Genomic DNA, 15,410 nt, shown 5'->3' on the forward strand with positions numbered 1-15,410 from the left:
TTCCTTCCTATCAAATACTTCAATATTAGCTTCACTTCTATTCTGCATCTTCTTCAATTTCATAATTATCAAATCCTTTCCCAATGGCTCCAGTATCCCTTCACCAACAAAAAGTATTTTTTTTAATTTCAGATGTGTCAATGGTAGAGTGGAAGATGGTTTCTCATTTCTGTAATCCACGAGCAGAAAATTATATTCATTTGATGTATAGAGAAAGCAATATAATTCCATTTGTTTAACCACAACTGCATAGAGGTACTCCTTACACCCCAGTTCTATGCTTCCAACAGAGGCTCATTCTAAAAATAGAGAATTGTACTACTTAATCACGTCATAAATGAAGAAACTGAGTCATAATTTTATTCTTTACAAGTTAAAAGTTTTGATTATATATTCTGTACATTACACACAGGAAGATTTTTCCCTTTTTAATACGAACAGAACTTTATTCTATCCTCAAAGATGGTAATAATAATGTGATGCTTTTAGTTTGTTATCAGAAGTATTAAGACTTACCTCCATATTTTGCAGCTTTGGCTGCAGCAGCTGCACCTGAAATGACAGAGGAATGACAGGTTTGTATACATTGTAGAACAAGAAGCAATATAAAAAAGGTCAACTGTCCTATTCCTGAGAAACCCCATTTCTGAAATATTCCACGTTGTTACATAAATTATGCAAATCTATATTAAAGAAGTGTGACCTTGTGGTTTAATTGCTGAATATCCATCAATCAACACATATTATATAGTGTGCCTCATTCTCCAGATTTCTCCACTCTTCACACACTGTTGGGTGAATTAATAAAAAACAAATTTCACAAGTGAGGCCATTCTTCCTCTGAGATAATTCAGAAGTCACCCACATGATGTTCAACCAAGCAGGGAACTATTATTAAAGCTGAATTTGTCCTCATGCTATGTCTTAGCATTTGCACTTTCCAGTGGGGAGCAGCAATCAGGAGCAGGAACCTTGGCTGAATTTGCTTCTCATCTTTGAGGCACCAGGCATTTGTAGAATCTCAACTGTGACTCCAGCTGACGATTAGCCAACTTGATACAGACCAGGACGCATTCGATTTACACAGAAAGTCATCAGAGAAGCATCAAACAACACAGTCAGAAATCCATAGAGAGATCCAACGAGAATGAAAGAAATATAATTCATAAAAGAAAACTAACAGGCTGGTCCTCAAAAGAATGAGAGAAAACAGGCTAATGGAAAATGGTAATGACTCATAAGTGGGCTGATTTTGTGAAAAGACACACTAGTCTCATAAGTACACTAGTTTGAACTCAGAATCAAATGGGGGTGGAGGAACAATTCACTTCCTTGGCTATGACTTTGACATGGCAGGATTGCAACTATATATTACTGCTGAATCAACAGCCACACCTTGCACCAAGGTCCCAGTTAATCTATTGTTTACTCTGGTCTAAACCTAGAGTTGTTTATGGATATCCACAGTTGTTGGTTGTGATATGAAGAGAGAACCACAAGAAAATGCTTGCAAAGGGTCAGAAGATCAAACTTTTATAAAATTCAGAGGAAGTCTTTTCTCTTGGGAAGATGGTCATGTTAGGCACATTCAGGCTTTGGACTGTTAGGGTGGAACTGAGTGAGAACCCTGACTGTCCATATTGAGGAATCTACCAGTTACACAAGAGCTGCAGGAAGCAAGATGATAGTGGCAATGAGGAGGCAAGTCATATCAACCTGGAAAGCATGTGAAATTCTCACCACTTTATCAAAAGGAAGCCATGGATACCTCAGATGGAGATGATATCATTGACAAATATAGCAGTATAACCATTCCCATGTAACTTGTCTTAGGTTCCCACCCCTTTAGGGAAACTGTGGTACTAAAAGTTGGTATTGTTAATAAATGGTTTTACAAGTAGGCTTGGCTTTGGTAGCCTTCTCACTCCCTTCTTGAAAGGCATGCAAATTTTAGATTTTTTTTTAAAACATGCTGCAGCTGGGCTACCACTGTGATTGTTTGTCAGAAAGGTATCTGTTACCAAGAAGCCCTTAATGATTTTTCACTTTTTATTGAGTGCTGCCCATCTGAGGAGAACTTAAAGCTGGTAGTCAGTAGCTTCTTCTTTGGATAGCTGAGTTTTCATTAGTGAGCTCAATATGCCTTGCCTATGCTATTTGATAATCCTGATCAGTGTTTAGCAAATGCCTTTAGAAGTCTATATAAATAACATCAACTGCACTATCTTCACCAACCCTCTATGATATTTAATCGAAAAACTCAATCAAGTTTGTCAACCACGATTTGCCTTTAACAAATCTGTGTTGACTGTCATTTATTAACAGTTTTTTTCTAAGAGACAATTTTGTCCCAGAATATGGTCTTTACAAGTTTCCCCACCAGCAACATTAGGCTGACTAGCCTGCAGTTAAAACAATAAGTAGTATCTAATATAAATTGCATCTGTGGAATGGATAAAACTTTGTCCCAATCCAATGCAAAGAATGGAAAACAAAAACTTTATAGCTGTGGAAAATAATGAACTGCTGATATGGCGCAGGTACTAGATATTATAGGATGTGGTGTCACTTATCACATGTGGCAAACTTATTTATAATGGTCATGACAACATTTATTTGCATACTAAGCATACTGGAAATAATCAAGTTAGGTTCATTTCCTATAGTTTGTGAAAGATGCTTAACAAAGGGTAATGACCTTTGTCATCCAGTTTATCCAATATTGTACTGGAGCATGTTTACATTTGTAGACTTTCAAAGCACCCTGGGCATTGCATTCCAGTCTCTAGTTTCAAAAGATATGATAAAGAGTTAAGATCCAGTTGGTATGTTCTTACAATGGATTATAAAACAAACAATAATCAAACCTACAGATTTACCAGCATCCGGAAAGCAACTCACCGGGTACAACTCCTGGCTGAGCTCCAGGTACAGCTCCTGGACCACCTGCAACATTAGCACAGGAGAGTTACAATCACTAGCATCTTCAATAAAATAGCAGAAGTGCCACTGAACAGTCACTAACAGTGCATTGTACAATTCTACTCAAACTATTTGCACTGCAAAATTCTTCAGGTGACATCACTTGCCTTTATTTCATTACCAGCACAATCAGGTTAAACAATGGGGGTGGTGAAGTGGGAAGTAGTGGTAATAAAGTGGAATACTGAATCAAAGACAGAATGGCTGGTTATCCAGCATTAAACACAGAATGAATAACTGTACCCACCAGAGCTCCTCGGAGAGCTCCTCCAGCACTTGCATTAGCAGCACAAAAATGGAAACAACAATGTACTGAGCTGGTCCATTTAATTAACATACAGCACTGTCATGGTTATTATGCTGCCTGGAGTTTGCTTAACTTGGCATGGTATTGTCAAAGAAACCCTACCGAACGAATTATTAGTTTGGAAAAAGGTCTCGTGCAGCAAGAACATTGTTGGTCACAAGGAATGGAATGGATAGTTCTGAATATTTTAGTACTGACATACAGGGAGGGCTTCAAAACAACATAATGTGGGTTCATTATTCAATTTCCATACATATCAAAACATTAGCACCTCCCCCAAACATCATTTCTTAGGGTTTTATGTTTGTATCTTTGCCACCAGTGTATTTTGGTTCTTTAGTTGTCAATCTTGGTATAAACCATAACATAGGTTTATACCTACACTTCTTGACCTGGATCATCATATTTGCAGTGAGTTTAAGAAAACAAGGATGTCCTTCCTGTGAATATAGGAGGTAGAAAGATGCTGCATAAGTATAACAGTGTACATGGGCCACTGGAACCCTTGTGCCATACATTGCAACTTGATGCTACAAACTTGATGATAGTTCATTTTATCTTTCATTAATAGAGTATTTGGTGCCTCAATGAAGCAGTCCAGCACTCTGCAATGGACTACTTGACAATAATGCATATTACAATGATGCCAAGAATAGTTGGAGCATTTCTGATAAATGTCCTCATTGGCTGGAATTTTACGCCATCCCAACGAGCCGGATGGTGGCTGGGGTGGGGAGTGGGGGGCTGGTGGTGGGGGTGGCGTAAAATGGAGCGGGAGGCTCAGGGAGGCCTTCCCGACCCGCTCCCGCCTCCGCCCCGCTTTGCATAGGGCGGGGTGGAGGGGATGGCGAGAAACGGGCCACCCGCCCCAGGCCAATTAAGGCCCTTAAGTTGCCAATTAACGGTCACTTAAGGGCCTTCTCCCGCCTCCATGCAGATTTTATACGTGGCAAGCGGGCGTCCTGGAACGAGGAAAGGCCGCCAGGTAGAAGTTGGCAGCCTCAGGGTGCCCGAATGAGGGCCCCCCCACTTCCCCAACCACCCCCAGGACCCAACACGCCCCCCTTCCCCCCAAACGATCACCCTTGCCTCGCTGGGGCCTGACCGATTACCCCCGGCGAGGCAACTAAAACTCACCTGAAATTCCGGCTCCATGTCTTCATCTGCCGTCAGCTGGGCTGTCGTCCCAGCAGCGGCTATCGCTCCCGGTGGCACTGCTGGAACTAAGAGCTGCCGGCATGCTGATTGGCTGGCAGCCCAATGAGGTAGGACTGCCTCCCTCAAGCGGGTGGAAGTCCCGCCTTGGAACAATTACAGCCCGGGGACCCGAAAAATGCGGGACGGATCCCCAGGCTAGGCAGAAGCGGGTTTGCCACTGACTTGAACATTGGTGGCCAGCTCCCGTCCGCCCAACGTAAAATTCAGCCCATTGATTCTGTTGAGGCATTGAGGTCCAAATTGCAATGTGCTAACAGGTGTTTTAATTTATTTGGAGGCAATCTGTCTGGTCTATGGGCCCATTGGCTCATCCATGAGTCTTACTGTAACTTTGCTTTGCTGAGGTTGGGTGGAGGAATGCAAACAACAAAATTGGAAAGAACTTGCATTTATATAGCGTCTTTTTATCCTCAGAAGTGTTTCATGACTAATGATTTACTTTTGAACAGCAGTCACTGTTAGGTAAATTTGACAGTCAATTTTCACATAGCATCATCCCAAAACTGGCTACGAGACAAGAAGCAGTTAATATGTTTTTAGTGGTGTTGGCTGAGGTATAAATGTTGGCCAAGACACTGGGAGAATACTCCTGCTCTTTTTCAAATAGTGCCATGGGATCCTTTGTGTCCAACTGAAGAAACAAACACAGCCTTGGCTTAGCAACTCATTCAACAGGTCATCATCAGCTCTCCCTTGATTCGAGGATGATGTCTACTCAGGGTCGCAAGTTTCTGCCATGGGTCTTCACATGACTTAACAGGCCAATTCTTGACCCACAGATCTTTGGGCACATGGGGCAGGACGTCCCATGAGAGAGTGGGATCCAGAGTGCAGGATTTGCTTTCTTTTCTACCACCGTTCTGCTTCATCATTAAGACATTTGGACTCAAAGCATGATGCAGCTTGAGGGACAAGTTGTTACCATTTTGAATGACTGGTAGCAAGCTCCTCCCAGTCATCAATGTCAATGCTGCTGCACTTCAAAGAGAACTTCAGAGTGTCTTTGAAGCGTTTTCTTTGTCCTCCCCTGAAATGCTGGCCATTTGAGAGTTGAGAAAACTGGATAAGTCAGAAGTGTGATGGAATACTCTCCATTTGCCTGGATGGGCGCAGTTCCAACAACACTCAAGAAGCTCAAAGCCATCCAGGACATGCAGCCCAGAATGCATGTGTCGGCTTTGAAGACATTCGCAAGGCTGGAAGAATATTTGGTGGAGGAAATGGAGAGATGCTATATTTACATAATCCTGGCATACTGCCTTCTTAGATATCTCACTCCTCCAGTCTTTTTAGTGTCGGGATTGTTGTGTCATTGGGCAGAATGTTATTGTAACAGACCTGCAATTGCAAGGCGGGAGCTGGCAACGGGTTGTGAACCTGTTTGTTTCAGTAGTGGGCTTTGCTGTGGCTGTTTAAGTCAGCTATGGTATTACCATCCTGCTTCTGGGTTTCCTCACCAATGACAGAGTGTGGGCATGTTGATGACCGGCATCTATCAATGAAAGTCTTTGTATTTAAAGGAACCCTGGCAGGGATCAGAACGGCTGCATCCTTCATCCTTTGTGAAGGAAGGAAAAAGAAGAATGATGGCAGGAAGACATGGGAAGGATCCCCCACCCCACAAATTCTCTGACTCTTCCCTGGACGTGATGTTGGAGGAGGTGAGGGCCAGAAGGGAAGTGTTGTTTCTGTGGACCAGGAGGAAGAGGCCAGTTGCCTAAACAAAACAGGCGTGGCTGGAGGTGGCTGAGGTAGTGAGCAGCAGCAGTGTGGTTCCTTGCAGCTGGATACAGTGCTGCAAGAGGTTGAATGCCTTTATAAGGGCAGGAAAGGTGAGTGGCATAACACTTTTAGGTGCCAAGATTCACACTCTGACTTCCCCAGCATTCTCCCACACAGCACTACTCAGAACACACCTTACAGCTCCACTCATTCCTCCCTCTACAGGCACTTTCTCACCCACCTATCTGAACAGCCAACACTCATACTCACCTCATCTTGTTGAGATGTCATACCCATCCCTCCAAATGTTCTCATTCTATCCTCTCCACATATTCCACATCTCACACTCATAGCTCGCTGCTTTCTTGCATTGCAGAAAAGAGAGTGCACAACTCCAGGGAGAGGCAGAGAACCGATAGTGGACCTGATACTGGAACTACATTACCCGCTGCAGAGGAACAGACTTTGGACATCGACAGGGTGGCACATTTTGTAGGCATAGGAGATGAAGAGCTGTGGGCTTCCCATATACCTGGTAATAGAGTTAGATTTCACACTGCCATTTGACACACAAACTCCTGTTGAATTATGCACACTGTTGAGTTGAAACTCTTTCCCCATGTCAGCAATAATTCACTTCTTTCATCTCCCACATGTTATTCAAGATTGTCGGAGGAGCAGCAGCGGGAGGAAGCCAAGAAGTCCTTAGAGGAAGCGTGAGCACTCTGAGGATGCATCCCCTCGATGACTCATGTTCACCCTCCGTCAGCAGAAATATCTCGGTAGCTTAAGAGTATGCAGGGAGAGAGGGAATGGGTGACCACCAGACAGTCAAGTAGAAACAAGTAGGTAGTGCAGGAGACCCCTGAATGCATGCCACTCTCCAACCAGTATTTAGTACTGAATACTGATGAGAGTGATGGTTCATCTGGGGGAGTGCAACCAGAGCCAAGTCCATGGCACCACGGCTGGCTCAGCTGTACAGTGGGGTACAAGGAAGACTGGTAGAGCAATATGATAGGTGATTTGATAGTTAGGGAAATAGACAGACATTTCTGTGGCCGCAGACATGAATCCAGGATGGTGTGTTGCCTCACTGGTCCCAGGGTCAAGGATGTCACTTAATGGCTGCAGAACATTTTTGGGGGGAGGGTGAACAGCCAGCAGTCGTGGTCCATGTTGGTACCAACGACATAGGTAGAAAGAGGGATGTGGTCCTGCAGAAAGAGTTCAGTGAGCTAGCTAAGAAATTAGCAAGCAGGACCTCAAAAGTAGAAATCCAGAATACTCCCAGTACCACGCACAAGTGAGTATAGAAATAGGAGGAAAAAGCAAACAAATGCGTGGCTGGAAAGATGGTGCAGGAGGGAGAGCTTTAGATTCTTGGGACATTGGGACCAGCTCTGGAGGAGAGGGGACCTGTACAGGCTAGACAGGTTGCACCTAAATAGAGCCGGGACCGAGTTAGTTGCAGGGCGATTTGCTAGTGCTAATGGGGAAGGGTTTAAACTAGCTTGGCAGGGATGTGGGACGCGGAGGAAATATCAGAGAGAAATACCAAGGTGCACAGAATACCGGGAGAGATAGATAGCACTAGATTAGGGAATAGTAAGTTATTAGGTGGCTTAATGGCAGGTCCGAGTTAGGGAGAAAGAAATAAAGTCTAAATCAGGAATACTGTGCATGTATGTGAATGTGCGGAGCGTGGTAAATAAAGATTGGTGAGTTACAGGCGCAGATTGACATGTGGAAATACAATGTTGTGAATAAAACAGAGACCTGGCTCAAAGAAGGGCAGGACTGGGTGTTAATTATTCCTGGATACAAGGTGTTCAGGAAAGATAGCAAAGGGAAAAAAGGGGGAGGGGTGGTGGTATTGATTAAGGAGAGCATTGCAATGCTGGAGAAAGAGGATGTCACAGAAGGTTCGATGACAGAATCTATTTGGCTGGAGCTAAGGAACAAAAAAGGTGCAGTTACATTGCTCAGTGTTGTCCATAGGCCATCAACTAGTAGGAAGGATGTAGAGGAACAAATTTTCAAGGACATTACAGAGAGGTGCAAAAATTCTAGGGTAGTTATAATGGGGGAATTTTAATTATCCAATTATAGACCGGGACAGTGGCGCAGTGGTTAGTACCACAGCCTCACAGCTCCAGCGACCCGGGTTCAGTTCTGGGTACTGCCTGTGTGGAGTTTGCAAGTTCTCCCTGTGTCTGTGTGGGTTTCCGCCGGGTGCTCCGGTTTCCTCCCACCTCCAAAAGACTTGCAGGTTGATAGGTAAATTGGCCATTGTAAATTGCCCCTAGTGTAGGTAAATGGTAAGAGAATGGTGGGGATGTGGTAGAGAATATGGGATTAATGTAGGATTAGTATAAATGGGTGGTTGTTGGTCGGCACAGACTCGGTGGGCCGAAGGGCCTGTTTCAGTGCTGTATCCCTAAAAAAAAATTTTTAAAAAATAATTAAAAAAAATAAATAGATAGCAATAAAGGGCAGTGAGGGGCAAGAGTTCCAAGAGCATGTTTAGGAAAATTTTCTACAGCAGTATGTTTCCAGACCAACGAGAACGAAGGCACTGCTAGACCTGGTTCTTGGGAATGAGGTGGGCTAAGTGGATCAAGTGTCAGTAGGAGAACACTTAGGGAACAGTGATTATTGTATCATAAGGTTTAGGCTGGCTATGGAAAAGGACAAGACCAATCCAGAGTAAGAATAGTTAACGGGGGGAAAGCCAACTTCAATGGGGTAAGAATAGATCTGGGACAAATAAATTGGAGCCAAAGGTTGGCAGGAAAAACATCTCCAACTTTAATCGCTCCACCATTGGCAGCTGTGCCTTCAGATGCCTGGGCCCTAAATGCTGGAATTCCCTCTCTAAATCTCTCTGTCTCTCCATCTCTCTCTTCTCCTTTAATATGCTCCTTAAAACCTACCTCTTTGACCAAGCTTTTGGCCATCTAATATCTCCTTATGTGGCTCAGTGTCAATTTTTGTTTGACTACCATCCTTGTGAAGCGCCTTGGGACCTTTTACAATGCTGAAGGCTCTATATAAATGTCAGTTGTCGTTGTTCAACAATGGGCTATCTCCAAAGAGGTATTTTGGGCACAGTCAAGGTATAGTCCCTCAAAAGGAAAAGGTAGGTTAAACACAGTCAGAGCTCCCTGGATGACAAAAGAGATAGAAATTCAGAGAAAGAAGAAAAAGTGTGCTTAAAACAGGTGTCAGGTGAAAATACTATTGAGAACCAGGTTGAATATAGAAGGTTCAGAGGGGAAGTGAAAAAGCAAATAAGAGAAGCAAAGAGAGAGCATGAAAAGATACTGGCAGGTAACATAAAAGGGAATCCTGAAATTTTCTTTAGAGATATAAATAGTAAAAGGGTGGAAAAAGGAGAAGTGGGGCCTATTAGCAACCAAAAAGGGGATTTATGCATGGAGGCAGAGAGCATAACTGGGGTATTAAATGAACTTTGTATCTATCTTTACCAAGGAAGAAGATGCTATCCAGGCAATAATGAAAGAGGAAGCAATTCCAACACTAGAAGTGTTTCAATTAATGAGGAGGTACTGGATAGGCTATCTGTACTTAAAGTGAATAAGCACCAAGACCGGATGACATGCATCCAAGGATACTGAGAGAATTGAGAATGAAAATTGCAGAGGCACTGGCCATATTTTTCCAGTCTTCCTTCAACTCAGGGGTAGTGCCAGAGGTCTGGAGAATTGCAAACATTACACCCTGTTCAAAAAAGCAACTACAGGTCAGTCAGTTTAACTTCGGTGGTGGGGAAACTTCTAGAAAGAATAATTTGAGACAAAGTTAATAGCGATATGGAGAAATGTGGGTTAATTAAAGAAAGCCAACATGGATTTCTTAAGGGAAAATCATGTTTAACTAACTTGCTGGAGCTTTTTGAAGAGGTAATAGAGAGGGTTGATAAGGGCAATGCAGTTGATGTGGTGTACATGGATGTCCAAAAGGTGTTTGATACAGCGCCACGCAATAGACTTGTGAGCAAAGTTATAGCTCATGGAATTAAAGGGACAGTACCAACATGGATATGGAATTGGCTGAATGACAGGAAATAAAGAATAGTGATTAATGGATGTTTTTCAGGTTGGAGGAAGATTTGTAATGGAGTTCTCGAAGAGTCAGTGTTAGGACCCTTGCTTTTCCTGATATATAATAATGACCTCGACCTTGGAGAACAGGGCATAATTTCAAAGTCAGTGGATGATACGAAACTTGGAAGCATTGTGAATGGACGATGGTGTAGAACTGCAAAAGGACATAGTCAAATTGGTGGACTGGGTGGACAGGTAGCAGATGAACTTCAATTCGGAGAAATGTGAACTGCTTTATTTTGGTAGGAAGAACATGGAGAGACAATATAAAGTAAAGGGTACAATTCTAAAGGGGGCGCAGGAGCAGAGGGACCTGGGTGTATATATTGTGATGGAAACCACACCTGCCAAATGGAAACAAATTAATTTTGTCATATGGAACACTATTTGAACTGTTACTGGTCCTTTAACATAACTTGGTTAAAAGTGACCACAGAGCAGTAGCTGAAAACATGGCTGCACATTTGCATTCTGAGAGACAGTTGCCCAGAGAGACAGAGGGAGTGCTCCCTGCTTTAATTAGCAAGATGGGTTTTGTCAATAGCGATGAACAAAAGACATTGAGAATCATTGTCTATGTCAGAGCCTGCATTCCACCATCTCTCCCCCGCACCATTGAGTGTGTCTAGTAAGCTTTGAAGAATCAACAAAGCTAGCAGGCGATGCTGTCTCAAAACAAAGAGCTAGTCACATGACTAACCTGTGGGCCAACCTGGGAATTGATTGAATTGTGCACACTGTAAAGTTTTGGCAGACTGCTTTTGAAGACCAAAGAGAAGCAAGGTCTCTCTCTCTGTCGCTGTCTCTCTCACATGCAAAGTTTCAGGGACCCACAGAAGTAACTTAAGCCTCAAGACAGAAGACCCCTACAGCCTTCTGGTACCAGTGAAACAAGTTTGAAAGTGTGCACTAAGCACCAACGAGAACTGCAAGACTTAACTTCAATCAAAGACTTTACATCTAACCCAAAACCAGTAACTGAATTCCATCTACTACTTCAAACCTTTAATTCTTTCTCCTCCTCTGTACCTATTTGTGTGTGTGTTTATCATGTATGCATGCTAGCATGGTTGCGTCATGTGTTCTTAGTAGTTTTAACTGAGTTAGAGTTTTAAGGTTATAAACTTACACCTTTCTTGTTTAAACATAAAAAAAGCCTGTCTGGTTGATTCCTTTACAATTACAATAAGAGAACAGTGAGCAAGGACTCACTGAGAGGAAGCTAAAAAAACAGTCTTTTAAAAGTTAAACCCTGTTATGGCCAAACCAGGAAAAGGCCGTGAGGGGAGCCCTAGACTCCTTCCTGACCTGGTCGTAACAGCTTCCGGGATTGGACCCACAGACAAACAAGAAATTGGAAGTGGGAAGTCAAATTGATCCCAATCAAAAAGAGAAAAGATTTCATTACAGGTTTTCTTGTGGTTGTGTGTGCTAGAATACTAACATGTCCGTGACTGAAACCAGTAACTACCCAAGCCAGGATGTAGTAACTTGGGATAAGTTAAAGGCACTGTCTATGGAAGAGTTGAGGAATATGGCTGAGCAGTGTGGGATCACTTTCCATGCCAAGGCTAGGAAGTCCAAACTCCTAAGGCTAGTGGCCAACCATTTTTCCCTTGAATCTGAAGAATCAGAGACAGGGTTAGAAATAGACTGCGACAGGATATTGCTAGCAAAGATACAACTGGAACAGAGTGTCATGCAGACCCCCACATGCCAAAAATGAGGCATATTAATTTTATCATATTTTCTCATATGAACATTAATTTTAAACTGTTGCTGGAGTGAAGAAATGACTTGTTAAAGAGATCACCAGACATGTGGGCTGGAAGGACATCTGCATACTACGAGTCGCTGCTTGTGGAGACAAAGGACTTTTCCCTGATACAATTAACGCAAATGGATTTTGATCACCAGACATTGAAGGTGTAAGGAAGCGCATTCCAGGGCTTGCTAAGACAATACAATTCACGAACGCAGAAGTGGTTACGTCAGTTAGTCACATGACTGACCTGCTGGCCAACTTTTTTTTTATGTTGTGCCACACAGAAAGGAACAGAAGGCAGTTTGCAATTGAAGCTGGAACAAGGAAGCCCCTCTCCGGGCTGTCTCTCTCTCGCTTTCTCCCAAGCCACCGGACCCACGGAAGACACGTAAACCTCAAGAGAGAAAAGACGGCAACATCGAAACAAGTTGAAGCGTGAACTGGGCCCCAACGAACAGCAGGTCTGACCGGCAACCAAAGATGCCGCATTGAACTCAAAGGACAGCAAACCGGTGGCTGTAGGAATGTCCCCAGTTGCCTGTGGACGGGGTTGACCTGCTCCTAGGTAATGATCTAGCAGGGGCGAGGCAGATAGCTTCTTCAGCAGAGAAAGAGAGAACGATGGAAGTCAGAGAGACACGGCAGTGGCAGGAGACGGTCCCCTGCAGTTCCCCTGAATGTGTAGTGAATCGGGCCATGACCAAACCAGCTCACCCAGCAGAGACTGAATTGGCACTGCAGACAGATGACCATGAGGTCTGTCTGTCTGAAACTTTCTTTGGAAAGTTAGAGGACCCAGGGAATGGATTAAATGGATCCTCCCGAGCTGAAGCTCAGTGAGGCAACCCAGTATTGAGAAAGTTTGCACAGGCTGCCCAGACTGAAATTGAAGCAAAGTGAGTCCCTAATTGCTACTATTTGAAGAATGAGGTACTGATGAGGAAGTGGAGTGCTCCTCACAGACCTGATGACAAAGAGTGGGCAGTGGTTCACCAGTTAGTGGTGCCGCAAAGGTACTGGAGAGAAATATCAAGAATGACCCATGAGATTACAGTGGCTGTACATGTTTAGTTTAGTTTAGAGATACAGCACTGAAACAGGACCTTCGGCCCAGCGAGTCTGTGCCGACCATCAGCCACCCATTTATACTAATCCTACACTAATCCCATATTCCTACCACATCCCCACCTGTCCCTATATTTCACTACCACCTACCTATACTAGGGATAATTTATAATGGACAATTTACCTACCAACCTGCAAGTCTTTTGGCAGGAAGCCGGAGCACCCGGAAAAAACCCACGCAGACACAGGGTGAACTTGCAAACTCCACACAGACAGTACCCAGAATTGAACCCGGGTCGCTGGAGCTGTGAGGCTGCGGTGCTAACCACTGTGCCACTGTGCCGCCCTTGTTGGCATACGAAAAACCAAAGCCCACATAAAACAGCAGTTTGACTGGCCAAAACTCCGCAAAGATGTGTTGGAGTACTGTAGGAGTTACCACATGTGCCAGGTTGAGGGGAAGTCCCAACCTGCAGTGAAATTTTCACCCCGAATTCCTGTATTGGCTTTTGGGAAATCCTCCAGCAGACGGATGGTAAATTGTAAGGGACCCCCGCTGAGAACAAAAGGGGACAGACAGGCACAGGGATGGCAAAAGGTTAGAGAGGAAAGGGGAAAAAGGGACAAAGAGGACAGGTTACAGGAGCTCTGGGAGAATTCCCAAATAAAAACCCCTCCTATCCAGTCAGCCAACCCTGAAATGTTGGAAAAAATAGACCCCACATCCTCCTATGTAAGTGCAGGAACCAGAAGCACCCCACCAGAGTTGCTAACAGTATTCACAGCAAGGACAAAGAAAGTCCTCAAGAGGGCAGAGAAACTGTAAGGGTGATGCCTGATCTAGTCAAAGTGCCGCAGGGGAGTGCAGTAGAATCTGGACAAATACCTGTAAGCAGGAGTGTCCCAGAGAACAAAGGGAAGATTCACAAAGAATCCTTCCCCACAGTCAGGAGAAAAGGGAACCAACCATACCCTAAAGTGAAAAGCACTTGCATGACTCAGAGATCAGAGTGGATCCACCCACTGCTGACTCCCATGATCAGAGCTCCAAACCAGAACTAATTAAATCTAACCACCGCACCCCCCCACCCCCCATCTCCCGCAGACCTCAACAGGAACAAAGGCACCCGAAACAATCATGGAAATGTGCAAATTGCAAACCTCCCCAAAAGTCATATATTTATAGGGATGTCCATTCCTGTCATGCAGAGAATGAGGCATATTAATTTTGCCATATGAACATTAATTTTGAACTGTTGCTAGAGCAAGGAAATGCCTTGTCCACACATTCAGCCGTGGCTGGAAAAAACAGTTACATACCCACAGCCAGTGCTTGTGGAAATAGAAGACTATTCCCTGACACATTCAACCCACAATGGACTTTATCACCAGACATTGAAGGTGAAGAAGCTCACATTCCAGGATGACTGCTAAGATAGCTGAATCCACAAACAGACGTGGTCAAACCAGCTGGTCACATGACTAACTGGCTGGTCCATGTTTTTTGAACTAGCCATAGACAGTTTGAACTCGAAAGACTGTTTGTTCCTGGATTGAGAAAACCTCTCCTGTCTGCTCCCATCTCTTTCTTCCCAGAACCCCATACACACTGCAGACACGTGAACCTCAAGAGAGAAATGTCCCCGACAACGAACATGGTTTAAGAAGAATACTAGGCCCCAACGAAAAGCAAGACCTACCTACAATCAGGGACTCTTCCGCGAGCTCTAAGAACAGTAGCCAAAACCTCCTTCAGATATTGCCTCAAACTTTTCCACTTTATTTCTTCTGCTCGTTTCTGTTTCTATCTGCCTGTATGTAGCGCGTATGCATGCTAGCGTGGGCGTGTTGCATATCTGTAGGCGTTACCGAATTAGAGTTTAAGTTTAATAAAATTTCAACTTTTCTTCTTTAAACCTAAGAAAACCTGTTTGGCTGGTTTCTTTACCTTACAATTGGAAAGTGGTGAACAAGGATTCACCAAGGAGGAGCTAAAAACACGGTGTGTTTAATAGTTATACCCTGTTACGGTAAGATTAGGTGAAGGCTGAGAGGGAACCACTAGACCCCTTTCTCAATGGCCCAATGGCCAACATATTGCAGGCTGATAGTGAAAAAGTTTAAAACCCTTGGGCCACACATAACTATTTCAGATCCACCTCAAGGGAAAAGGGGCAGTTTAAAGCAGCACTGCTACAAAGGAAAGACAGATGGTAACAAT

The 15,410-nt window shown here is 43.8% G+C and overlaps 1 protein-coding gene across 12 annotated transcripts in view; it reads right to left on the reverse strand.

The window, feature by feature from the left end:
* LOC137346623 (elastin-like) overlaps positions 1-15,410 on the reverse strand; it is a 508,685-nt gene that overhangs the window by 146,996 nt on the left and 346,279 nt on the right. For all 12 annotated transcript variants that reach the window (XM_068010226.1, XM_068010221.1, XM_068010223.1 and 9 more), the window contains 2 exons: positions 2,902-2,946; positions 517-552 (listed from right to left, as the gene is read on the reverse strand). In XM_068010226.1, the coding sequence (XP_067866327.1) occupies positions 517-552; positions 2,902-2,946 (81 nt within the window). The remainder of the gene's footprint in view (positions 1-516; positions 553-2,901; positions 2,947-15,410) is intronic.

Source organism: Heterodontus francisci, chromosome 30 (assembly GCF_036365525.1).
Source record: "Heterodontus francisci isolate sHetFra1 chromosome 30, sHetFra1.hap1, whole genome shotgun sequence".
NCBI lineage: Eukaryota > Metazoa > Chordata > Chondrichthyes > Heterodontiformes > Heterodontidae > Heterodontus > Heterodontus francisci.